The sequence below is a fragment of the Phodopus roborovskii genome, unplaced genomic scaffold, assembly GCF_943737965.1.
Source record: "Phodopus roborovskii unplaced genomic scaffold, PHOROB, whole genome shotgun sequence".
Lineage (NCBI taxonomy): Eukaryota > Metazoa > Chordata > Mammalia > Rodentia > Cricetidae > Phodopus > Phodopus roborovskii.
Window position 1 is genome coordinate 28,663,968 of NW_026126447.1, and position 27,396 is coordinate 28,691,363.

Here is a 27,396-nt window from a genome sequence, read left to right on the forward strand (position 1 = left end):
TGTGAGATATGACTTAAATAGCATTTTAATAAATCATTTCATTTTACATGTAATTAAAATATGGAAACAGTAATTATTCCTTTAGCAACCATTGAGCTCATCCGTTCCATAACCAGCATCAACTTGGGGATCCAGCTGTTTATAAATTTGATTCAAGTTTCTTATTCCAATTCTTCCCATCTTTCCCCAGTTGACTTCACCCTGTCTCCCTCCACCTCTATGTGTAGGCATCAGTGGGTTTGAAGTGCATGGCATTCCTTTCTTTTTTCTTTTCTATTTCCTTCTCCAGTATCAGAGTCTGGGGACAGCACAGAGGTTGTGACTGACTGGGTTAAGGGTGAGGCCCATTCTGAACTTCAGGCTCAGCTTTTCATTGACTGGGGGCTTAAAGGTAAATTTTTGCATAAGAGCAGTGAAGAAAATAAACAGCTCAGACCTGGCCAATTGTTCTCCCAGGCAAGCTCTCTTTCCTGCAGGACAAAAACAGAAGGTGAGTCACTTTCTCAGCTGACTTTGATACACTGAGGGACTGCTGTTCTCAGCTTCATACTATAAATACTGAGCTGACGTTGGGCTTTGTGTCCAGGACTGTGTCTAACATCTTCCTGATTTGGCCATTAGAGACACATTCAATGTGGCATTTCCTGACCTTTGGCACACAAAAATGTACCTCAAACATGTATTTTCACTTTGCTAGTTCAGAAAATTGTCATTTTCTCAGATATTCTAATTAATTGCATTGAATATGTAGAAGGGGAGACTTGGACAGGAGGCATTCTCACAACTCTGGGAGCAAATGCTTTAGGTCACCCTACATCATACACACAGTATATGTATTTACGTGTGTGTGTATGTAGACATATGTATTTGTGTCTATATCTAATCTGTCCACAATCTATATGCCAGTCTTTCTATTGCATATCTGGGTTCCCATGGGCGATCTCTGACGATCTAGGACAACCCCAGTCAGTACTCTACTCTTCTCTAGCTCAGTGAACATCATCCTCAAGTATCCCAATAGCACTGCAGGGCTCCACTCAGTCTCTAACCCGTCTTTAAGTCCATGTTTGTGTGGATGTGCTTGTGCATATATGTGCTCATTGTATATATACATGTGGCACATGGGTGTGGATCCCAGAGGAAGGCCATGGGTGTTGACCCTCAAGTGCCACAATCATCACCTTTTTAAAATAAGGACCTATGTGCCTGAGAACTTGCCATGTAGGCCTGGCCACTGAGCCTCAAGAGACCCTTTAAATTTCAAGTATTAGGATTATAATCACATTCCACCACACTTCAAGTTTTTATGTAGTTCTGGAAATCAACTCATGTTCTTTGCTTTCTATAAAAGCTCTTTGCCAAGTGATCTGCCTCCTCTGCCACTAAATACTTTCTTTATTACAAAATAATAAATTTTAGAATGAAAAAACTTAAAAGTCAACAAAAAGAAATCTGTAAAGACTCTAATAAAAATGCTTAGACCAGCACTCAGACAAAACTATTATTAATATTTGGACATATTTTCCACTGTCCTCATGGGGTTTCCAACAATGACAGCAGGAATGACAGCATGCATTATTCTCTACAGGATAATGTGTAAGAAACTGCATTGATTTTCAGTGACATTAATCATTGATGGATGCATGTTTCCCCTTTGTTACCTGCCTAACACAAGTTGTTGAGGAAATAAAATAAAAGCAGACCTGAAAAGGTACATAGTAAATGTAAATGTTAAGATGATATCAGTATTTTATGCAACATCTGCATTTTTTGCCATCACATTTCATTTACCTTTGTTCTCCACATGCTCCTCCTGTTGCCTGTCATGAATAACATGGCTAAGAACTCAACAAATCCCCAAGATTCTCCTGTAGAAATCCACATGCCATGATATGCAAAGTTAGGACTCAGGGTTAATAAACCAGCCTGTATGCAACTCTCTATGTGATTGTGACTAAACCTCTCCTTGTCATGACGCTAAGCCTTTCTCATTTGGTAATTATGTGAAATAGTTCCTTCTTCCCTCTGCAAGACTTGGCAGGTGTGAATTTGTTGTTCAGCATGGAGCATGTGATTGAATGCTTGGCCTGTAAAATGGACAATCTTGATTACTGTGGTGGCTGGATTGAGAATATCCCCCATAGATTCATCTATTTAAATGCTCAATAATCAGGGAGTAAAACTCTTCTGAGAAAAATAGGTGTGTCCCTGATGGAGGAGATATGTCACTGGAAGTGGGCCTTAATGTTTCAAAAACTGCACCAAGCCAATCACTCTGTCTCTCTGTGCTTTTCTGTCTCTGTGTCTGTCTGTCTCTGTGTCTGCCTGGTGATCAGGATATAAAACTCGCAGATACTGCTCCAGTACCAAGCGTGTCTCCTTCTTGCCATGATGATTATAAACTAACCCTCTGAAAGTGTAAACAAGGTGCCAAGTAAGTGCTTTCTTTTATGAGTTGCCTTGCTCATGAGGTATCTTCAAACAACAAAACAGTAACCAAGTCAGTGATCATCTTGATTGAGGGATGACTAGAAAATTGAGGTCTGTCTGTGAGGTCATTTCAGAAATGACTGGTATGTGGGTCATTGACATGAGAAGAAAGACCTTTCTTGAGCAGGGCTGATAGCATGCATTTGGCCGGCCCTTGCCACTTGGCAAGCCTGACTCTTTCTGAGCCCCTGTGACTGTGTTACTGTCTGCTCGTGACCATCACATTCCAACTCTCTCCAAGTCTGCAGGAGACTTTTGGGTATTCAGGCAGACAGCATCATAGGTTCTTCTTATCTTGAGGCTTTCAGGATTTTTGGACTTGGAAGCCACTGGTTACCCATTGGTAACCCACTTCTCTTCCTCTCCAACTTGCCAAAGGCCATTTTGTCCTTATGTACCTTGACTGTGTAAATAAAACTAGTAATATTATTACATCCTGCTGGCAGAGTCTTTCTATGTTGATGTGAGAGCTCATGATACAGACGAATTTCTTTTTCTGTTTTTCCCTTATTTGCTGAATTCAAAGCAAGTAGGATTCTGATCTTCCCCCCACCCCCTTTTATCACTCACCTATTGAGAATGGCAGAAAAGATTCTCTCTTCTTAAACTGTCCATTATCCAAAAAGTGCTCTGGATTGAAGATATCTGGAGTGGCCCACTCTTTGGGGTCCCTGTGCAGAGCAGTCAAATTGGTCAGGACCATAGTTCCCTAAAGAAGAGAGCAAAGAGTCAAGGCTAGATATGTGGAACAGACCCAAAAGGTGGGGGTTCCTAAGCTCTCATTATTCTTCACACTCTCAGATCCTTGAAAAATCCTGTTCTTGGCCTCAATAAATGATGGATTATGTATCCAGAGGCTATTCCAGATCTATCAATTTGCTCTTTATTACAAAACACAGTTCTGTGGGAAGTGAACATCATGTGCCTAGACAGATAACACGTAACGGGACATGGGGAGAACAAGCATCAACTCAGCTCCTTCCTACAGAGACATGTGATGAGTAAGCCTATCTCTGGGATTAAATGAATATTTTGTATGTGCATTTCCAGAGTCAACTCTTCTTATTCCAGTTCTAGAGACTTTCCTGGAGAACAAGACATTCTGAGGATCTAAGACTAAGAATTACAGGTCTACAGAAACTACCTCTGGCAGGCATCTTGATTCTTGATCATGATTGTCTAGGAGATCACAAAGGAACACCACTGACAGTAGCTGTGAGGGCATTTCTAGAAATCATTAACAAATGGCAGTAGACTTTCCCTGACTATACATGATTTACTGTAGCATTAATGGGGTGGGGATTAGTCTCATGCAGGTGCTCTTCCTTTTCCTTGCCGCCATCATAAGGACTCATCTTCTGAGCCACCCCCTTGCCACCATGCTGAACTGATACCTTGGGCATTTACTTTGTCACTGCCAAGAAATGTCTGACTTTGGTTTAGAACAGTGAACAGAAAAATGGAAAGGATTGTGACTTGAACAGAAGTGTGATGTGGTCAGGAGATCTCTTTGCAGAGGTCCTGAGTGGATCCTAAGCTGGGTTGTGCATTTGCTCTGTGAGCAGAGGAAATGTAAAAGGGATCCATGAAGAAAAGTGTAAGGGAGATTCTGCAACTTCTACTGTAGCAAGTCCTGGGCAGTAAAAATAACCAGAATAGTTCAGGATCCAAGCTCTTCTCAAGCCGTATATTGTGTTGGAGAGATCTTAGGTAAACTTCATTCCCAAGCAGAGACCAATGGTTATGAAAAGGGTATTAAGACATTTTGACATGAGCATCATCAGCACACTATGTTTCACTTTGTACTGTTTTTATGTGAAATAGAAAGATCTCAAATAAGCAAAAGCTGGAAAATACCTAAGAACACAAAAATAGCAAAGAACTACTGACTCCCATGAGGCCAAATTAACCCAGGAATATACTAGAATATCTTTCAGCTAATAAGGCCAAATTTTACGTTATTGGCTAAATTCAAAGCAGATTCCACTTAGGAATCATCGTTTGTCTACTCCCCTCTATATACATTGGGGGAAAGCTCTTTACTTTTTAGGTACAATATCTCTTTTGGTTTAAGTGTTTTCATGGGACAGAAATACTTGTTACCTTTTACATTTAGATTCCTCCAATAATGCCAAGGATGGACTGGAGCATTGAAAACCGAGAGTGCAAAGTTACCTTAGGCAAGTGGAATCCAGCAAGTGTGCTATCAGTTGTTACTTCCCTAGGAACGTTCAAGGGGATGATGTTGCCCATCCTCTGCACCTCATGGATGACAGCATTAGTGTAGGGCATGGACTCTCGGTCAGCTGTTCTTGGCTGCCTCCCAAGGCCAATCACTCTGTCAATCTCAGCATGTACTTTTTCTGTAAGAAAACAAGGGGTTGGGGTTCTCTGAAGACACAGAAGTCATCTCCATGATGTTATCACCTTACATTTATTCCAGAAAAGCGACTGCTGATGTGATCCAAAGGGCCAAGGGGCCATTACAAACTGGAAGCTGAACCTTTCAGCTTTGGAGCAATGGGAGATTCAAGAGTGAAGGAGGGAAATAGGTTTCTTTCTTTGGAGTTTCAGAGAGATACTAAGACAAGGTGATATCTAACAGTAGAGTCCTCATTAGAAGGCCAAGAAATGTCGTTGCATGAAGATTTGAAATTGGCTGTTGGGTTGCAGTAGAACCCCCAAGATATAATAGACAGTAGACCCATGAGACACCTGCAAAGGAGACTGCATACAGGGAGTGTAATTAGCCCTAGAGAGGGATTTATGTTGCAGGCAGCAAAGATACAGGATGGCCTGTGGTGATCTAACAAATAAAGCTTGCCTGAAGATCAGAGTGTGGAGTTAAGCCACTAGTTAGCCTTACAGGCACACATCTTTAATTCCAGCACTCAGGAGATAGATTTGTTCAAGGCCAGCCTGGGCTACATGAGATTGAATTAGTTTAAAAGAGAAACTGCTAACACCTTTGATCCCAGAACTTGGGATCACACACCTTTAATCCCAGAACTAGGGAGGAGGAGACAGGAGTGATATGGATGGACTGAGAGGAATGTAAGGCAAGAGGAGACAGGAGCTCAGAGGATTCAGTCTGAGGTTTTTAGAGACAGCATTCAGTCTGAGGATTCATAGGCACAGGATCGCCCCTTTGGTCTGAGGTAGAGATAAGAACTGGTGGCTTGCTGCTCTGCTTAGCTGATTCTGGGTTTTTATTATTAAGACCAATTAGAATTCAGGTTACAGGTGCAGCCCTCTCAGTCCGATGAAACTAGATTTCCAGACATCAGCCATGGTCATACAGAATTTAATATTTGATATGTTTGGCGTCACTCTTTCTTTGTTTCAGTCTTTCCTCACTATACCTCCATTCTTCACTGCTGGAGTGGGAATATATAGTCTCTGATACTGTATTACAGAAGTATATAAATATGCTTTGCAGTCACAGTTAAGAAATTATCTTGAGTATTAGAAGAGACTGGATTTTTTAACAATATTGAGACAATTAAAGACTATGGGGACTTTCAAAGATAGACTAAATGCATTTTCATCGTAACATAGCCATGAGCCTATAGGGACCAAAGTCCCATATGAAGAAGATTAAATTTACTGTATAGGCTCTAATTTTTAAACACTTAGTTAGTCCTAAGTGATGGTGGTATTTGGGAAGTCATGGAACCTTTATGAGGCAGAGCCTTGCTGGAGGAATTACCTCACTGGGGATGGTTTTGAAGTTTTGTCTACTTGCTCTACTTCCAGTTTTCTCTTTGCTTTATGTGTACAATTGATAGGTAATGTCTCAGTTTCTGCTCAGGCTTACCACTGCCATACTTCCTATATAGTTATAGACTCCACCAGACAAAATAAACTCTTGCATATATAAATTAGTTTTGGCTATGGTATTTTATCATAACAGTGGACATATAGATAACATACATATAAGTAAATAAATAAATAGAAACAATAGCATATACATTTTTGCATCACTGCAAAATGGTTTATTATGACGAAAGCTCAGTCACTAAATTGGTAGCCATGCAAACTTGAGGGTCTGTGTTTGATCCACAGAATTCATGTAAAACATCTTGATATAGTGGCATGCACTTCTAATTACAACACACTGGGAGGCAGAGAGAGACAGATTCCTGTGGCTCACTGGCCAGACAGTCTTATCTACTTGAGTTCCAGGCCAGAGAAACATCCTCTTTCAAAAAGTGTATGGAGCCCAAGAAATGACCAATTGTCCTTTACTATATGGGAAACATTGTGATAACTACTCTTCATTTTTGGCCAAAAATAGTTGTGTTGAATGTGCTTTAATGACTTTATGCTTCATTAATAAACTCTTACCAGAGTTTGGAAAAATGTTTCAGGACATGAAAATATTCTTATATTTCACAAGATGTACTAATTCTTGTATGATCTGGAGAAATAAAAATGATGGGATGGGCCATTATTTCTGAAGGGTTGAAAGTCCCTAGTGAGGTATAAACATTGTGCAAAACCCTGCAATGGGGCACATTGGATCATATCTCAAGGGACAATATGACAGTCATTTGCCAGCAGTTAATTATTAGTAGTACTTAAACTATTTCAGGAGGTATCTGAGAACATTCTTCTGAAAGCTCAAAATATTGAAATAGTACATTCTTATTAGGGGGAAAGCCCAATACTATACCTATGGGCAAGAATAAGAACAATGACAATGGAGAAAATGTAATGTAGGGGAGCAACATGCAGGTGTGTGTGGTTGAGTCTGGAAAGACAGAGGTAACATCATCAGGGGGTCAAATATCCACATGAGACATCTGGATGGCATTCAGGTCAAAATAGGAAGGACAGACTAAGTGGATTTCCAACAGGCAGTGTCACCTTTGGTTGGAACCTACCTTACTGACAGCTGACTTCTCTATTTTCCCCTAGAGCTGAAGATTCTTCTAGGCATAGACTATAAGATCTGAACCATTGAATTATCACAATACCGAAGGATGTATAAAGACACTTTCCCAAGAACACCTCTCTCACAGCTGTTTCATGTGTTCCATTCTACTATTCTAGTTTCTGGCCCCATATAAGCAACAACTTTCAGAAGTGCCATTGTGCCCAGTCCAGATGCATTCACCACATACTCACCTTGGGCTTCTGGGTAGAGAGCCATACAGAGCAGAGCCCAGCGCAATGTTGTAGATGTTGTCTCTGTTCCAGCAAAGAAGAGGTCCAGAGTGCTGCAGATGAGGTTTTCTTCATTGAAACTTGTAGTAGTTTTGTCTGGGTACTGGAAAAGTTAGCATGTATTTTTTTTTAGAGGATTTGTGATTATTTTAAAGACAAAAATCTTGAAACTGGAAAACAAATTTGGAAGGAATCTTTTTTAATATTCCCTTTGACTTCATTGGGTAGTATTGTTTACCTTCAAATGAGATGTTGAACAAAAGCACTTGAATGGCTAAAAACCAAGACAATTGTTTTCATGTGATTATACTTTTGTAAAAGCTTTAAGTAAAATGGTACATAACTGGATACAAAGGAGAACTTGGTTTCTGTATTAGTTACATGCCATGACCTAAGCAGAAAAATGTAAACTTCAGTTTTATAGCAAGAGAATAACACTTCTGACGGTTATTATGACTGTCTGGAATGAACTAAAATCCAACTGGCTGAATACACTTGTGAGGGATATTTCTTAATTAAGTCTTTTAAAGTGGGATGCCTCCTCCTCTTTGATCAGACCTTTTGAAGTGTGAAGGTCCACCTTAAATCAGCCATACCTATATAGAAGTTATGGAAAACATGCTCTTCACCTGCATATACTTACACTCACTGGCAAGTCAATGCATTCACTGGCTTTAGAGACTACTTCTTTGAGATTCTGGCATATACTGAAGATCAACCGAAACATCCATCATTTGGACTGAACAACTACCATATTCTTATACTTTCTGTTGGTAAATAGCCATTAGTGGACTAGCTGGACCACAGACTTTAAACTACTCCAATAAATCCCATATGCCTATATATGTTTGTGTACACACACACACACACACACACACACACACACTAGAATGTCTTACAGGCTGTGGTACACTAGTTCAACAATACACACACACACACACTCACACACACACACAATCAGTTTTGTTCCTCTAGAAAATCCTGAATAATACAACACACATCTTAACACAATAAATTAGTGAAATGAAATAAGAATATAGAAAATACTCAAGGAATATTTTTGTCCATTAGAGAAAGAATAAAGTACAACCTCTATGTTCACAGGTTGTCTTTTTCCTCCATTAATCTTGCATTGTAAAAACCTCTCAGATTCAATCAGTTGTCTTTTAGAATGTAATATTTTCTTTACCAACCTTCTGTGGAAGCTTTAGTTGTTAATATTGCTGATGGTTTCACATCTTAACTCATTCTGGTAAATAATTTGCCTCCTTTTCTAGGGATATTATGTTGTTTTGATATTATGTCAGGAAGATTAATTAAAAGAGAGGGTGGAAAGGCATGTACCATTGTACACTTGGTCAGAGGAGGAACCTGGAATCCAGTGGGTCAAAGGCTCTACTACAGATGCAATAATGTGTATTAACCAAAGGCCTATTGAGATTATAGCAGTATAATTAGTGTTATGGTCTGGATGTAAATCATCCCCTACAGGCTCATGTTTAGAATGCTTGGTTTCTAGTTACTGTGACTAATTTAGAGATCAGGAGAATTAGGAGGTAGGATCCATCAGTTGGTAACAGACTCAATGTTATAACAAGGCCCTGGACTCTGCCTTTGTTTCCCTGGTACATAATGATGCACAGGCTCTACCACACCCATCTAACACCATGAACTAAGCTGCTTTGCCATAATGGGTCAAAAAAACCTCTGAAGTTATGAAACGAAATAAATCTTTTAGGTAGTTTCTGTGAGTGTTGTCACAATGATACAGAGGCAATTCACACATGCAAGCAGCTGCTTTCTAGCCTTCTGTGTGATGGGAGAGTCTTGATACAGGATTAGAAGAAGACAGAAGTCCCACTCATACTTTGAAGTTAAACTCCACATTCAGCTAAACTCTGCCTGTGTCCTGCAGTGGGGGCTGAGATGGAGTGGATGACTTGCCGTATAACAACTCATCAAAAACTAGAGTTCTGAAGTTTAACTGCTATGTTTACCTTATGTGTAGTTACTACATCTATGGGTAAAGGGCAAGGAGGTGCATTAAGGGTCAATATCTGCCACTTTCACGACTTCATGCCAAACAGCAGTGGACCCTTCCTTTACTTCTTTTTTTTTTATTAAATTTTTATTCCTTTTTTTCATATATTATATCCCAACTGAAGTGTCCCTTCCCTTCTTCACCCAAGCCCACCCAACACCAAAACCTATCCACTCTTCCTCCTTTCCCTTCAGAAAAGGGCAGGCCTCCAAGGGATATCAACCAAATATGGCATATCAAGTTGTAATAAGACTAGGCACCTCCCCTCATACTAAGGCCTCATAAGGCAACCCAATAGGAGGAAAGAGGCCCAAAAAGCACACAAACAAGTCACTTACACTTTAGGGGTCTCATAAGAAAACCAAGCTATACAAACTGTAACATGTATGTAGAAGACCCATGCTTCCTCCCTGGTTTTCAGTCCCTCTGAGGATCTATGAACCCAGGTTATTTGATTCTGTGGATTTTCTTGGTGTCCTTGAGTCCTCTGGAAGCTTTCTCTCCCCTTTCTGCAGGATTCCCCATACTCCACCTAATGTTTGGTTGTGGGACTTGCATCTGTTTCCATTAATTGCTAGATGAAGCCTCTCTGATGATGATTTTGCTAGAAATTATTTCATTTCTTTTTTCTGGTCCTATTTGATTCTATTCTGGGTCTCTGGATTATCCACCCTCTGGTCCCTGCCCCTCCCCCACCCCAGGCAGTGTCAGGGGTGGGCTCTCTCTCTTGACATGGGTCTTAAGCTTGACCAGTGACTGGTTAGACACACCCACAATCTCTGTACTACCTTTACAACAGCACATCTTGTAGGCAGGACAAATTGTATTTTGAGGGTTTTGTGTTGAGGGTTGGTATTTCAATCCATCCACTGGAAGTCTTGTCTGGTTACAGGAGATGGCCCAGTCAGGCTACTTATCCCTCATTGCTAGAAGTCTTATCTAGAGTCACCCTTGTAGATTCCTGGAAGTTTCCATTGCACTAGGTTTCTAGCTCATCCCTGAGATGCCTCCCAGTTCCAGGTATCTCTGTCTTCCCCCAACCTGATTTCTCTTATTCTAACCCCCACCTACCCCTAGTCTACCCATGACATATATTCTATTTCCACTTCCTGGGAAGATTCATGCTTCCCCTTGAACCCTCCTTGTTACCTATCCTTTTTGTGTATGTGTATTGTATCCTTTACTTTACAACTAACATTCACTTATAAGTGAGTCTTTGGAGGTCTGGGTTACCTCACTTAAGATGATTTTTTTCTAGTTACATCAATTTATCTGCAAATTTCATGAATTTTTTAAACAGCTGAGTAATACTTCATTGTGTAAATGTACCACATTTTTTTCTCCATTCTTTGGTTGAGGGACATCTTGTTGTTTCATGTTTTTGGCTGTTACAAATAAAGCTATGAACATAGTTGAACAAGTATCCTTATGATAAGATGGAGCATCCTTTGGGTATATGCCTGTGGATGGTATAGCTGGGTTTTGAAGTAGGTCAATTCCCAAATTTCTGAGAAACTGTCATATTTATTTCCAAAGTAGCTGTACAAGTTTTTGGTCCACCAGCAATGGAGGAGTGTTCCCTTACTCCACATCCTATCCAGCATGAGACGTTACTTGTGTCTTGGATCTTAGCCATTCTGACAGGTGTAAAGTGGAATTTTGGAGTCATTTTGATTAGCATTTCCCTGATAGCTAAGGATAGTGAATATTTCTTTAAGTGTTTCTTGGCCATTTGTAATACCTCTGTTAGGAATTCTCTGTTTGGATTTGTACCCCATTTTAAAAATTGGATCATTTGATTTGTTGACATCTAGTTTCTTGAGTTTTGAATATATTTTGCAAATTAGCCCTCTATCAGATGTGGAATTGATGAAAATCTTTTCCCATTCTGTAGGCTGCCATTTAGTCTTATTGACAATGTCCTTCACATTACACAAAATTTTCAGTGCCATGAGGTCCTATTTATTAATTGTTGATCTTATTGTGTTCAGTATTGGTGTTCTGTTCAGGAAGTTGTCTCCCATGCCAACGTGTTCAAGGTTATCCCCTACTTTTTCTTCTATTGAGTTCAGTGTATCTGGTTTTATATTAAGGTCTTTGATCCACTTAAACTTGAGTTTTGTGCAGGTTGATAGGTATGGATCTATCTGCATTCTTCTACATGCTGACATCCAGGTGGCCCAGCACCATTATGGAAGATGCTTTCTCTTTTCCATTGTATTATTCATGCTTCTGAAAAGATGGAAAATACAGCCTAACTCTCCAATGACCCCAGGACGCTGTAAGTTTAAAACTACTATCTAAAAAGCCCTAAATAATTCAAATTCCAGACCCTGTCCTCTGCCAGTAAATAGGCGAAAGGTCCCTTACGACAGGCCCTTGAATACGTAATCCTGGCCTAGTAAGATAATGGGAAATGAGCTGACTAACCACTTACCTGACTTCAGTAAACTGCTTGTTTCACCTGCTCCAGTGACCTATCCTAACTGCCATTTGTCACCCCACCCAGGAGCTCTCGGGGTCTTCAGTCCTCTACCCCTGTATGGCGTATGACTGTGGACCCCAGTGCACTTGGAAAAAGACTCTTCATGCTGTTTGCATCAAGACCACTTTTCCTGAGTGATTTGGGATGTTGCCTTTCCTGAGTCAGAGCGTGAAGGTCCTTGCTCTGAGGGTCTGTCACTTCTTTGTTAAAAACAACAACAACAACAACAAACATAATAAGGTGTCCATAGGTGTGTGGATTTCTATCTAGGTCTTCAATTTGACTTCACTGATAAGTATCTTTTTATGCCAATACCACGTGCTTTCTATTACTATAGCTCTGTAGCAAGGCTTGAAATCAGGAATGATGATATCTCCAGAAGTTCGTTTATTGTATAGGGTTTTTTAGTAGCTTGGCTTTTGTTTGTTTGTTTTTGTTTTTCCATATAAAATCGAGTTTCCATATGAAGTTGAGCATCTTTTAAGGTCTGTAAATAATTGTGTTGGAACTTTTTAATGGAGATTAAATTGAATATATAGATTGATTTTGGTAAGAGATATTTACATCTTTAGTTATCTTCTTCAACTTTCTTCTTTTCAAAGACCTGAAGTTCTTGTCATATAGTTTTCTCAGTTGCTTGGTTATAGTTACCACAAGATAGTTTGTATTATTTGTAGGTATTGTGAAATGTGTTCTTTTCCTGTCTTATTTCTCAGTCCACTTCTCAATTTTACATCAGAGGGCTAACTGACTTTTTGTTTTATTTAATTTTGTATTCATCCACTTCACTGTAGGTATTTATCCTTTATAGGAGTTCCATAGTAGAATTTTTGAAACTGTGCTGGTTCCATGGTGTAATGGTTAGCACTCTGAGCTCTAAACCCTTTACTTCTAATAATATTCCTGGCATAATGGTATTATACATGTCTAAAATACTATTCATAATTTATATCCCCACAGCATGTTAATCATCGACCTATGGAGATGCCTTGATCTTCATTTTATAAACCATAGATGGTACTTGGTAAGTTAAAATAGACTTTGCAGATGTGATTAATTTGACAGAAGAATATTAGTCTGACTTATCCTTATTAGAGGGGTGTTGAGCATAAAAACCAGAGAGAGGAGATGTAAAGATGGAAGCAGATGCTGAGAGAGGAAAGATTCTACAAGCTTGATACTGAAGATGAAGGAAGGATCCATAGCAAGGGATGTTGTTGCCCTCTGAGAGCTTGATGATTGGGTCTCCATGGTGATGGATTCTCCATAATCATCAGAAGAAGCTCACCAGTAGAAATAGGCATTCATCCAGTACTGAATCAGTGCAATGTTATACCCTTAAACACAAGGCTGCATGATGGAAGATCAGTTGGAAACTACTAAACCATCATATTTTTTTCTAAGAAGACCCAGGCAGCATCTTCCTCACCTTTGTCATTTCTGTAAGGAAAGCATCAATGAAGTCTCTCGGCTCATCGGGATTCCAATCTTTCCGGTGACTGTCCATCATACGGGAAACAAACAGTTTCAGTTTTTCCCAGTTTCTAAAAACTGTTTGATGTGATCCAGGAAGATATTTAAATATGGATGGGAAGACATTGTAGAGCTTGTAAAGAAAAAATAAGAAAATCTTGCAGACACGGAAGAGTAATTTTTCTGTTTCTAAACAATTTTGTCCTTCCCTCTGCTACTTTTAGTAACTTTGGGGCCATCTTGGTCACTGATTTCCCTGTCGTGTGTGTATGCAGATGTTTCAACTGTGCCATGCAAAACATATGAAACACCAGGCCACTTTCCCCCAGCCCATCTCTTTGCTCCCTGATCTACACATTCATCTCTCCTATCTGAATTCTGTCGTGCTATTCAATTATTTTTTGATTCCATACTTTTGCAGGTCATTTTGAAATAGCTTCCAGAGAAAATGCATATCAATGTTATCACATGGCTCCACTCCTTTAATTATCATCCTCAAAAAAACCATCCACTACACTCAAAATCAGACATAGTGTATTGTACCTATAAGCCCTACTGAGATGGAATCCACCAAATCTTCATCATTATTTATGTTTCTCTACAGACTCAAACTATGATGGCCTCTATGATCACATTGAGGGCATTTCTTTTTCAGGCTAAGCAGTTGGTATTCACTGTGACTAGAAAGTCTCTCTGAAACTAGCATGGTCCCTGTCCTTCATTTAATGAAAGTAATGTTCAAAAGTCACGTGCCTGGAGCTCTGCTACTTGATTATAAAGACAGGCTTCTTTCTAATCCTTTCTTAGGATTTACTGTCCCTCAGGGAAATAAAATGTATTGTGTGGGTAGTTTTGTATGCTGGTGTCCCTGACATAATTTAATTTTCACATAGTGAGATGAAAATCTTTACTGAAGAAAAGTGGATGATGAATAAAGTTTCAATAACATTTAGTGGGAAACAGATAGCATAGCACAGTGTAAAATTAATAATATATAAAATGAGGCAGACTTGTGGCTGTTAATTCTGCTACCCTCAGGTTTGATAACAGTTATAATAATATTAATAATGTAAATATTATTAATAATATTAAAGTATGATAAATTATTGCTACTACCAATATTATTAATAATACTAAAGTATGTAAATATTTAATATTAACATCACTAAATTATATCAATATTTAATGTTATTAAGTAATATTAACATTATACTCTTTACCAGTGGAGTGTTGCTCACTCTGCACACTAAATGGTGTGACACATAATGCATTACACAGAGGTCTGGTGGATTCCTATCTATATTTGCTTGCATACTTTTGTACCAGGTTTCAGACATCATGTTGCATTATTTTATATAGTGAGAGCCACTGTGAAAATTAATGGGCACGTACTTTTACAGTGTCTATCAAAGTGCCTCATACAATGTGTTATGTCAAGGATATTTATCATAATTATTTACTGATTTATTGTTTTTTCTAATAATTGTCCCCTCCACCAGTTTGTAACTTAGAAATTGTCTGGGCACTTGTCGAACTTTACTGACTTCCTAGGTTTTGCTTACTAGGAGGAAAGTGAAGGAGCTGCTGGACTTGGAACTACCACGATTAAGAGTTAAAATAAGGAACACAGAATACTATAGACAATAAGCCCAGCAGATCAAATTCTTTATGCTCTTTTTCTTACCTATAAGACATACTAACCAACTCATCAGTTTTTAGTGAGGGGCATCCCTGAATTTGCAAAAGTGCTTGTGGGACAGGATAAGTGAGATAAATCCACTTTTGGGTACATTATAGAGAAGTGAATGCATAGATACAGAAGGTCTTAAAGAGAAAGGGAACTTTTGAAGGGTCAGTGACAGTATTTCACAGCTATTCTCTCTGGAACCCTTGTGTATCAAAGCATACTAAGCCAGCAAGGAGAAGGATATTAAAGAAGCATTATATACAGAAGAGGAACAAAAGCAATGTTAATCATGCAGACACAGGAAAGAATAAATTACATAAAATGGCTGAACTAATGAGAGGTATGAAGAAATTTATGTTAATTAACACAACTAACAAGCCAACTTGTAATAGTAATAGAGTAGAAAACAAAGAATGAACATCCAACCAACCAGAAAACAACCATCAAAATTATAGGTGTTAGCTGGACAAAGCAGCCTGACAGACTACAGCCAGGATTTCTGAATCTTCTTTGAATCCCCCATGACAGCGCCCCTTACCAGCAGGAAGTAGTTTGGAAAGAACAACGCCCAAATTCCCAAATATTGTCTATAAATGTTTGTTCATTTAAATGGACTTGGTTATATAAAATAAATAAAAAATTATAGGTGTTAGTGGGGATTGTTCAACAACAATCTTTAATATCAATGGCTCCAACACACACACATACACACTCACACATACACACACATACACACACACAGAGAGAGAGAGAGAGAGATAGGAAGGGAGGGAGGGAAGGAGGGAGAGAGGACATAGATTAGATGAAGAAACATAGACTAACATTGCTTCTAAGAATTATAGGCAAAGGCACCCACAGAGTTATTAGAGATAAAATAAGCGACCATGAAGCAAAAGAAAATTAAAAAACATACAGTTCTAACCAGGTATTTGAGAAAGAATATTTCAAATTCAGACTAGTTAAAGTTACTTTTTTTAAAAAGCACTATTTATTAGTAAAAAGAACAGCCAATCAATCAGGACAGTTGTAACTAAATATGACTCAAATAAAAATCAAGGCTTCTAATTGTACAGAATCAACAATAATGAAAATAAAATGCCAGAAAAGTCCTGAGGTAATACAGGGTAATTTCAGTAAGCTGCTCTCATCTCTAGATGAGAAAAATCAAAAGAAAATAAAGACTTAAAATACACTGTATATGAAACTATCTTAAGAGATAGCTGAAGAGTATTCCTTCCAACAGAAACATACACATAGAACATTATCTGAAATGGAACACATTCTATACCACAAATGAGCTCTTACCAGATACAAAGGAAGTTATTTATGAGCTGAACAGGGACAATAGCAACAGGCATACTAAGAGACCCCAACCATACAAAAAGAGCTACAGGCAACCAAGGAATGCTAAGAACGAAAGAAAAAAGTCTTCCCTAGGGAAGGTCCCACCAATTGGTTATCTAATACTAAATGATCATGAAAACATATATCAAAGTAGCATTACACAGACGATGCAGGTTGTATTAGGTATTTAGGTATATGTATGTTAGAACATTACATAAGAATCAATAACTAATGAAAAATTGGGGCTGTGAGTTTGAAAGAGCAAAGAGGGGTACTTTAAAGTATTTGGAGGGAGGAAAGGGAAGGAAGATATGATATAATTATATAATAATATTAAAAATAAAATAAATTACTTTTAAAAACTCACACTAAAAATGATCCAAATTAGTAGATGTGTTCACTTGAACACCGGCACCAGAATATTCATGGATATATTATTCTTAATACCCTAAACCTAGAAACAACTCAACTACCTAACCACAGAGAAAATGACAACACATCCAGACACTGAACTGCATGTAAAGAGGGATCTAAAAAGAAGCTGATGAACTAGAAAGTATACTCAGAAAGTGACTCTGATGTCAGCAGAGAGAGGCAAAGAAGGAGGCAATTGTAGTAGATGATTACATTGTTATTTAGTCTTTAAAAGGGAAATTTTCATGTACTTTTATATGTACCACTGTAAATATTAAGATAGTTCATATAAATGTTAGAAATGTTTTATATGTGCTAAGCTGTTATACTACAAATAGGTTTATATCAAATTCAACTTTTAAGACTGAGATAATTAATATATATTAGCTTCAAAATGTCTTCCAACAAAAAGAAAAATCTATTTGTTTTTTAATCAGTCTCAATTCAATATTCTTTCCAATATATGCAGAGGCAAAGTACTTACCAAACACATCATTGATGACTCCAAACATGTGGCTTCATCTAATAACCTCAGAAGCTCCTGAAACTGACCATCTTCATATCCAAAACGCTCTCCGAAGGTGATGGAACAAATGATATTGGAAACTGCATTGGTTATCTTGAAGTGAGGATCAAAAGGCTGTCCTGGAGATGGGGAGAGGCTATGTGTCTTTTAAAGATATTGTTTTCCCTACCTTTTCCTTCCTTCCTTCCTTCCTTCCTTCCTTCCTTCCTTCCTCCCTTCCTTCCTTCCTCCCTTCCTTCCTTCCTTCTTTCCTTCCTTCCTTCTTTCCTTCCTTCTTCCCTTCCTACTTTTATCTTTTCCAAATATTCCCCACTGTATGACATAAAATATGCACAATAGAGCATAATATGAAAAACTGCAACTTTAGGGGACATGGCTCAATGCAAGGACTTTGTCAATATTTGAGAAGACACATAGATAACCGGGTTTAACCTCGACAATTTGTTTAAGGACCCATTTGTTTACTTAGCTGTAGAAATCCCAGGGAAGGGCATCACTAGATGTTCACTGTTCAGTCCTTAGTGGCTAACATAGTACAGACCAAAGATGAGGAATTACTCAATTAATAAGGATCTGTACAATGAATGAAAAGCTACAACTTCCTGTAAAGGCTTACCTTTCTTCTCTGCTATGACATTTATTAGGTGAAAGGCCTCTTCTTGTATGTACTGCTCTAAGCCCTTCCCCTTTAATCCAAAGTTCTTGAGTGTCATTAGTGCAAACCTTCTTTGTTCCTTCCATGTCTGGCCGTAAGACATGATTAATCCTGGAAAGTAGAGATTCGGCATTGTGGCATTGTGATTATGGCTTTAAAATACCAGAAAAACTTTATTAGACATGTACATAGGAAAAGAATAGCCAAAAAGTGAATTGATATCTGTCTAGAGACAATCTCAGTACATGTTCTGGTGACATGAAACAGCACATAATTTAGTCAATACTTCTTGTGCATTATAGAAATGCTACAGGTTTATGACTAGCTAGCAAAATGCCCATTTAAGTTGGTACAACTTAAAAATTGTAAAGTAATCTTTGAAAGACAACAAGTAGGTGGGCATCCAGGTGTTCACATTCAACTTTTCCTGGTTCTAAAGCCCAACTGATGAGTAGAAATATATCTATTTATGCCACAATGAATACCAGGATTGCACTCATGTCCATGTATTACTAACAAAGCAACAAAGGCATTATAGGAGGGGTTCTAGCAGAGACAGATTTTAAAGGATCGCAAAATGACTCAAGAAATTAAGGAGGATGTGTATTACACACACACACACACACACACACACACACACACACGCACACATGCACGTACACATGCACACACGTACACACACACAAACACACACACACACACAGGTGCAGGTGAGGAGGAGCATGTGGCTGTGATTAGCATCCTCTATGTCTCAGCACACGTACAATGCCACACCCCTGTCCATATCGTATCTTTCAGAACAATATTCAACTCTTTAAACACAGGTCCTGGTTCCCCCTCATCTGTTCTTTTATCAACTCAGTCATTTATTTCCTAAAACTCTCCTTTCTCCTAAAACTCTCATTCAGTTATAGATTTTCTTCCTAATTCTTTACCAGAAATTTCCTCTAATTTTTGTTGTTTTATTATTTCTATCAAACCTTGAAGCATTGGAGTTCTTTTTTTAAGATGAGGTCTAAAACCTCCCTTCCATACAAAATTTTGTTTCAGGAAATCTAATGAACTCCTAATTTAAATAACCTTATGATACCAAACTGTAATTTTTCCCAGAAGGCAAACACTCTTGTATCATGCTTGTGACTATAAATGTTGCTAGTTACAGGAATTTACGTTCAGCACACGTATGATGACAGGAGTCATGTTTACATTCTTGAAACTCCCACACACAATTAATCACCTTGTTTTCTGTCATTGTTCTTTTTGCCTCACTCACAGCTCCTTCAGTTTCCTGAGAACCCAGATTTCCTGGCCTCTAACTATATGCCATAATGACTTCTCCCTTGAATGACTTCAGTCCATGCGGCTTTAATGCCATTAATCCAATCTAACCTACTGTAATTTTTTGTTATCTCGAGTATTCAAAACTCCTTCTATAACTTACAATGATAATGTATTTGCTATCATTCTTCTATTCTCTACCTGGCATCCTAAATGAGCCTCAAAATATATAATACTTGATTTTTCTCCTAACCAAAACCACTTAAGAGTTTCTTTGGATGTTGTGGTGAAAACTAAGAGCTAGGCTCTTTCTTGCCAACCTCCACAGTTTTATGTCCACCTAAATATTCTCTTCAGATACTATACTTGACACTGTGGATACTTTGCAGTTGTTCAATATCCCTGCTTTCTTTTCTCTTCAAGGATGTTCTATCCCTATTGAGTATTTTTTTCCATACTATTGAATGAATACTATTATTCCAAAAACTTTTCCTGAATTCTAAGCCAACTTGGATGTCTTTGATAAATGCTTTATATTATAGTAGTACGACAAGATTTTAATCAGAGTAGTTAGTTAATCTATTAAGACTTTCTTGTTAGATAAATTATATGCCACACAGTGAGATTTTTTATCTACTCTGGTATTAATCAATTATTTCAGTGACTCTGTTTCTCCTTGAAGATAATGTAGTCAAAGACCCACAATTAATGGTTGATTGTTTCAAGGAATAATCTGAAATGACTAAGAATGAAGCTTTTATAGGTTCATAGATTTAAAGTCTGTTTTCAAGTTTCAAGCACATAAGTTGATTTAATGATGCTAGTGTATTCTCACACTATCTGAAATGCTAGAGACCCCTATGTGGCATGGCTTTAATGATGCAATTTAAGGAGTCATAATCAAGAAGAGCAGCAGCAGTAGGAAGATAACTCACATCCATTTTCCTAGGGCAGAGGGTTGAAGTGGGAAAGGTGAGTGCACAGTGTATTTGGCCGTGGAAGGAGATGCTGTTACTTCCTATCCATGCATCTAGAGTTCGACTACAAGACACATGGTTTCTCCAAGTCTCTCTTACAGGGATACACTGTAAGTCCTCTGATGGTTGCTTTTGTCTATCTGCATCTAGCTGACTCTGAAGATAACATTTCATGAAGGGTTGCATTTACAGAAATGATGTAAAATTACAGACATAGAGGTACCTTTAACACACCACACACACACACACACACACACACTTTAAACTGTACTAGAAACCACAGTATCTGCACTTTTAAAAGAAATTTCATACATGTGCAATACATGTTGATCATATTCTTTTCCACACCCTTTACCTGTCTCATATTCCATGAAAATATGTGTGTGTTTTTTTTTAAAATAACCCACTATAGTCAATAATGTTGCAATCAAACTTACCATTTTTATTAAAGACGCGTTCTCTGATCGGTGTAATGGGGCGTTTTAAAAAGTTTTGTTCCATATGAGTGAAAGCTTCTCTGATTAAGGGCAGTCCAGTTATGACCACTGAAGGGATGTTACCAAAATCCAGGCTAATTAGATTCCCATACTTCTTCACAAACTGGAAAACATTTCAATGGCCTTAGTTAAGTGTGTCTGTGTCAGGGTTTCAAGGCGTGGCAGACATGAACATGTCTAATGGGACATGGGTTAAGAGGACTCTGTTAATGTGTGTGGAAGGATGTACCTTGTTCTGTGGAAATGTTTCGGAAAAGGTTTTCTCATCCTCTGAACTAAATTCAAATTCAATTAAAATTGTAATTAACTCTATAAAAATCATCAATATATGTCAGTATGAGTTGAGAAGGCATCTATCATATTCTCCTAAAAGATGGTATAAGGATTTAAGTGTCAACAAATAAACAAGGTCTCTATTCAACCATCCTAAAGTTCAGTGAAGGCAGAGAAAAGACTCATGTGACCTGACAAGGGCTGAGGAAGGTCTGTGCATGCTTTGTACAGCTTGCATGGACTTCTTAAGAAATCAAGTATCTGTTTATCCAGAGGATAATGTTGTCTGTACAGCATCTGCTAGATATGAGATGTACATGTGTAAATACTGAGACTAAAAGTAAGGGAAGTTCATGTACCTGTGTGTGGAAAAGGTACGCTGGTGTAACAGGAATGTTACAGTACCTTTTTCTCTATCTGCTTTTCACCAAATTCCAACTCACTTTAGAACTTGTAATTTCTTCTTATACTTTCATTCATGCATTCAACAATAAGAACTGAGTGAACTTTGGTGTTTCCCTAGAAGTGCTTTAAAGAAAGCAAGTTCTGCAACCTGGAATCTAGTGAAGGCAGGAAATGAAAGGTATTGGTCCTCAAAGAGCTTGAGTTGTCTTTGTATGAGTCAGTTGTAGAAAGCACGGAAGCCTGAGTAAAATTACAGTGTTAGTGTAGGTAAGAGAGCATTTTTGTTTAATAATTAGTAGACATGAAGGGTAGAGAATAGGGGTGGAAACATCTCTGAAAATCTGTAGTGACGAAAGCACACAGGCTCTGGTTAATTGACTGTGGGCTCCTGGGGAAGAAGCTCTCTTCCAAACCTCAGACGTGCCAGTTATGAAACAAAACAAAATGAAACGAAACAAAAACATCCCCCCTTGGAGTTCTGTGGGGAAGGATGAGAGCCTATGAGAAGCACAGTTTAGTTCCAGGCACCCAGCCACCCACTGCATCTCTGACAAATGAATGAGCTCTGTGTTCAAAGGCCTGGGAATACCAATGCATGGTGAGAGCCGGGACAAGCGCCTACCGATCCCAGATAGCCACATTCACTGAGTGCATATTCAGTATGCTTTGTGATTTACCTAATTATTTATAACGGTTTGTTTTTTCTCTAGTTAGGATTTTCTTCATCAGTCTTAAATGGCATTTAAGTTGGCAGAATAATCTAGCCAAATTTAGGGTTTGCCTGGAGGAGATAAGTTGCCAAGCATTATATCAGAACTGAAGACAACTGCATTCATGTTGAGATGTCCATATGCCCTTAGAGTTTAGTGGAAGATGGAATGGTGAGCTGCCATGAGGACAAGGAGGTAATTTGGGAGAAGAGAGTGCTTACAAAATGCAGAATATATAAGACCTTGTTTGGTTTGAATGATATTATGTGGTCAGTAGCAAAATGCCTTTCACCTGTGTTCTCAAGCTCTGCCTTTGGTCTCATTGCAACAGTACTGTCAACAGAAGGGTTCAAGTCCTTCAGGTGTCTTTGGTTTTCTACCCGATCCCCATCTCCATGTAATGTCACCCTACCGCTTTGAGACCTGAACCCATGGAGACACTGTCAAATCATATGTCATGATTTAGTCTCAACTGAGAATCTTGCACCCATGTTGAAGACAGCCTATTTTGTTATCCACAGGTTTTAATAATTTAATTTAATCTCAGTTTGCCCTGTCTGAGTCATAAGCACAGAACCAATAGGAGAATATATTTGACTTTAAGAGCTATCAGTAATGGATGCATGAACACCCAGTCAATTTCTAATTTCATTTTGGCATCTCTGGAAACAACTGCAAATTTGGTTTAAGCTAAGTGACTCCCCACTGGCAATAGGAACCACCCAGGCTTTGTCCTTGAATTTGAGAAGGATCCAGAGGTTAAGTTCTGATGTAAATGACATTTTCCAGTTTTGTTTTGTTTTTCAAGACAGGGTTCCTCTGTGTAATAGGCCTAGCTCTTCTTGAGCTAGTTCTGTAGACCAGGCTAGCCTCAAACTCAGAGAAATCCACCTGCCTCTGCCTCCAGAGTGCTGGGATTAAAGGTGTACACTACCATAACCTGGTGTCTTTTTCTATTTTTATCTGCTCTTTGTCTATGTACATTTCACGTTCGGAAGAATTACATCAATAAATTTTATATTGTTACCAACCAAGTAAAGATCAGAAAGTCAATTGACCTCTGAATCTCTAGCCTTATGATTTGAAAATGTGTCAGTTGTGTCTGCCACTGTTTCATGTAGATTAAATGACCCAGATGATGTGTTAGGGTAAGTCATAAGACAGGGCATGTTTTGCAAAGTGCAATATTAAGTCAATGAAAATAATTTTAGAAGAGGATAAAAGGAAGCTAGGCCATGGCTGGAGTGATGTTTTAGTGGGAATGTCACTCTTCTAGATGATCTGGGTTCTATTTTCAGTACTCACATGGCTGCTCACAACTGTCTGTAACTCCAATTTCAGGGGATTCAATACCTTCTTCTAACCTCTGTGGGCACCAGGCATGCATGCAACACACAGGCATACATGCAGGCAAAGTATTCATATACATTAAAATAAAATACATTTTTAAAAATAAAATCTAGTCCAGAACACTAAGACAGGATTAAAAATGGAATTAATAATAGAAAAATGAACAACGGATTAAGATGTAAGATATAATGTTTAAGTAAAACAATATGACTTTAATACTCTCCAAGTGTAGTAAAAGGAAACAAAGATAAGCAGAGGGAATAATCTCATTCCAAGGATTAGTGAGACAAGACATTGAGCAATGAAGAGCAACTTGAGAAAGAGTTTACTGTATCAATGTTCTTAAACTTAAGAAGGAGAAAAACAGAGTCACCCAGAAAGAAAATGAAGAAATTGTACCAATGAACTTTGCCATAAGGAGTAGGTAAGAAGGTTTATTAGTCTGAATTCTTAAAGCATTGGGCAATGAGGTGTGTGTGTGTGTGTGTGTGTGTGTGTGTGTGTGTGTGTGTGTTACTAATGGACACAAGAAACCCATAATCTTTATTACTTCAAAGTTTAAAATGCTTCTTTGTATCTTTGTGCATATTTGTTTGTGTGCATGGAGATGTGCATGAGTATGGAGGACAAAATTCAGACCCAGACATCTCTCTAAGGGGCCAGACACCTTGTTTTTTCTGTTGTTTTTTGCTTTGTTTTGCTTTGAGTCAGGGTCTCTCACTGGTTCCAGACAGCTATGCTGGCTAGCTAGTGAATGCTGGAGATTTACTTGTCTTCTTTTCTCTTGTCTTTGATTAAACATCCAGGCTGCTACTGGGCTTTTTAAATATAGGTTCTGGAGACTGAACTCAGTCTTTCCACCGGCATGTTAAGCATCTCCCAGTCAAAGGTCAATGCCAAGTGCTAGGAAGTTTGGTGAGTTTAGCTTAAAGAAATTCGCAAGCCAATGCAGATCAAAACTCAGTTCTCATTATCACAGTATCTATCAGGTCTATTTGACAAGGGAAAGTCAATAAGCCCATGAGAGAACCAGGAACAAGTCTGGTTCCTGGAAGAGGTAGATGCTGGTGAAAAGTGAGATGGGAAGCTTGGACAGGGCACAGGTGAGAAACAGGTCCACCCTGCACACAACAGAGAAAGCAGGTGGAAAGCAGACCAGAAATGTTATAACTTTGCCTCAATGTCTGCCTTTCCCCCAAAAAAAGCAAGAAGGAGAAAATGTAGATGAGAAAGCACTTAAAGAATTCTGGAAACTTCCTAGTCTGACAAAATGCAAGCCTGCCATGAAGAACCCAACAGCATAAAGCCCCAAGTAAAGCAAAACCATCACAATCAATAAGGAAACTGAACCAAGATCTCTTGAAAGCAGAGAGACAAATCAACAGACCCCTTTATTCCCTATGAGGAAACCACAAAGGCCAACAAGAAGTGGGAGAACATCTAAACCCATTAAGTGCCGCAAATGGTCAAGCTGGTGTCCTAGAATTAGAAAAGATGGTGTGGGAATGGAGGGGAAAGGCATTCTGAGGAGGGGAACAGCTAAGAGGTTTCCTTCTTCCACAGCCTCCTCTGCAGGAACAAGAAAGAAAGTGCTTGAGGTCACAAAGGAAACTGTGACCTTGGAAGGGCAGAAAAAAGGCAGAGATGGGAAGATGAGTAAGGGGCAAAGCAACAGACTCCTTTGCCTTTGATTTCCAGCTGCACTGGACACTGAAGAGCAGGGCAGTGAGTGATGTGGGTCTCAGTGTGTGGGGACACTGTGTCATAGAGGGGAGAAGGGCCCTCCATGTTTGTAGTCACTTCACATGGGAAGTGATGTTAGCAAAGTCTCATGGGCTTCATGTACATACTGAGTAACACAGAGCAGCTGCTGGGAGGATCATAAAAAAGATGTAAAGAGGGAGAAGACTAAAAAAGGCTAGCACTCAGAAAGTGTCCAAGAAACACACAGGGAAGGGATAATGGAAGAATAAAGAAACAAAATTACAAATCGAAAGCAATAAAATTAAGGTGTAAAAGGACTTATAAAACAATATGTATACAAAATGTTCTAGTCTCCCCAGCTAATGGTAAGAGATAGGAATAATAAATAATAGCCCAAAGCATAGGAATAATAAGTTTAAAAAATGGCTCACACACACTCTGTCTAGGCAAGAACATTGCTACAGATGAGAGAGAGAGAGAGAGAGAGAGAGAGAGAGAGAGAGAGAGAGAGAGAGAGAGAATACAAAAGAGTGTTCAGTACAGCAAAATCACCTCCTGATCACACACACAGGGTGAGGGGAGAGGGAGAGAGAGCAGGAGGACAGACAAACAGACTCCAAGTGGTGCTGGAGACTGGACTACCTCTTTCTCTGGACTTGTGTACATGATAAAATCACTAGGTAGGCAGTCAGCAAGGATGCACAAAGACTAAACAAGTGTCAATAAGAGAGAACTGACATTAGAGAATATTCGGATCAAGAGAACAGGTTTTTGGTTTTGTCTATTCCCTGGATAAGTGTTTAACAAATTAAGTGAAAGGGCACTTATTACACATATCTTAAAGCGGCAGCATTTATTTATCAGGGAGAACTATTCTGCTATCCCTTCACATAACATGTTTTAAAGAGATGAAATTATTCATAATGTGTCAAATCATAATGGGATAACAGTAAAAACCTTTCATACAAGGGTATTAATATCAACTTTTCTTTGGCAACAGAACATAGTGTGTCATAAATGAAGGCACAGATTAAAAACTAGCACTACTGGTTGGGTTAGCCTGCAGTCAGCATCTGACTACAGCTAGCTCCTCCCACCCCCAGTGCCAGGATCCCCATCCCTGCAGCTCCGGATTGGGCCAGGCAACCTCACCCTTTCTCACCTGCTGAATCACCAGGTGTAACTGCTCCAAATCCAGCTGGAACAAGTTTCCCACAAAGGGCAGGCGCCATGGCCCTGGAGGGCAGTTCTTGGGACGCCTGGTTTTTAGGTAGTTGGTCAGGAACAGGAAAGTTACAGCAGCCAGCAGCAGAGTCTTGGGATGGAGCTCTGCCCAGATGGCGGCCACCAGGGAGCCTTCTGTATCGAGCATGACAAGGGTCTGAGCTGGGGCAGGTTCCCTGAGTCACTGCCTGGTGCTGACTGTAGCGACAGCCCTTCTGCTAAGTTCCACCCTGTTCAGTGCCGACCACGCCCCTCTGGGCCCTAAGAGAGCCCTTGCCTTCTGCGTTGTTTATACCATCTCTACTGGCCCCGCCCCATTTCTCTGTTCTGCCTGGGAGCCTATACTCTGCTTATCCATACTGGGTAATGCTGGAGCCTTCCACAGATCCCTCTGCTCCTCTGTGCTTTTACTCAATCTCCTCTAGGCTCCTCTCTCCTAAACCTTGCCCTGGTGTTCTCTGCTTTGCCCCCTTCCCCAAGTCCTGCTCCCCTACAGGTACTTTGCCTCCACCACTAGGTGCCAGAACTGTGTTCCCAGCACTTGGCCCCCAGTGTGGTTTTAAAAGTCCATTCTTGAAGGTTCTGAGGGAGTTGGAGGTCCCATACCAAGAGACAAAGTAATTAAAAAGTTACTTGTCTCTGGTCACTGGCACCAGAAGAGGAGGGGCAATTAAGCCCTTTGTGAGACTTGTGA

The 27,396-nt window shown here is 39.1% G+C and overlaps 1 protein-coding gene across 1 annotated transcript; it reads right to left on the reverse strand.

Annotated features, from left to right (window-relative positions):
- LOC127224959 (cytochrome P450 2J3) lies at positions 1-26,875 on the reverse strand. Its single transcript, XM_051188193.1, has 9 exons — positions 26,641-26,875; positions 20,977-21,139; positions 18,246-18,395; positions 17,588-17,748; positions 13,615-13,791; positions 7,621-7,762; positions 4,666-4,853; positions 3,061-3,199; positions 1-470 (listed from the first exon to the last, which is right to left on the reverse strand). Exons 1-9 carry the CDS (start codon positions 26,848-26,850, stop codon positions 292-294), a joined length of 1,509 nt encoding a protein of 502 aa, XP_051044150.1. The 5' UTR covers positions 26,851-26,875; the 3' UTR covers positions 1-291.
- Positions 26,876-27,396: the final 521 nt, after the last annotated feature.

Excerpts from the sequence above, each read along its gene's own strand:
- LOC127224959 (XM_051188193.1), bottom strand. The coding sequence starts at position 26,850 with ATGCTCGATACAGAAGGCTCCCTGGTGGCCGCCATCTGGGCAGAGCTC. Across the intron at positions 17,749-18,245 it reads TGTCATAGCAGAGAAGAAAG|GACAGCCTTTTGATCCTCAC; the intron begins GTAAGCCTTTAC and ends CCCCATCTCCAG. Across the intron at positions 4,854-7,620 it reads TCTCTACCCAGAAGCCCAAG|AAAAAGTACATGCTGAGATT; the intron begins GTGAGTATGTGG and ends GTTTTCTTACAG.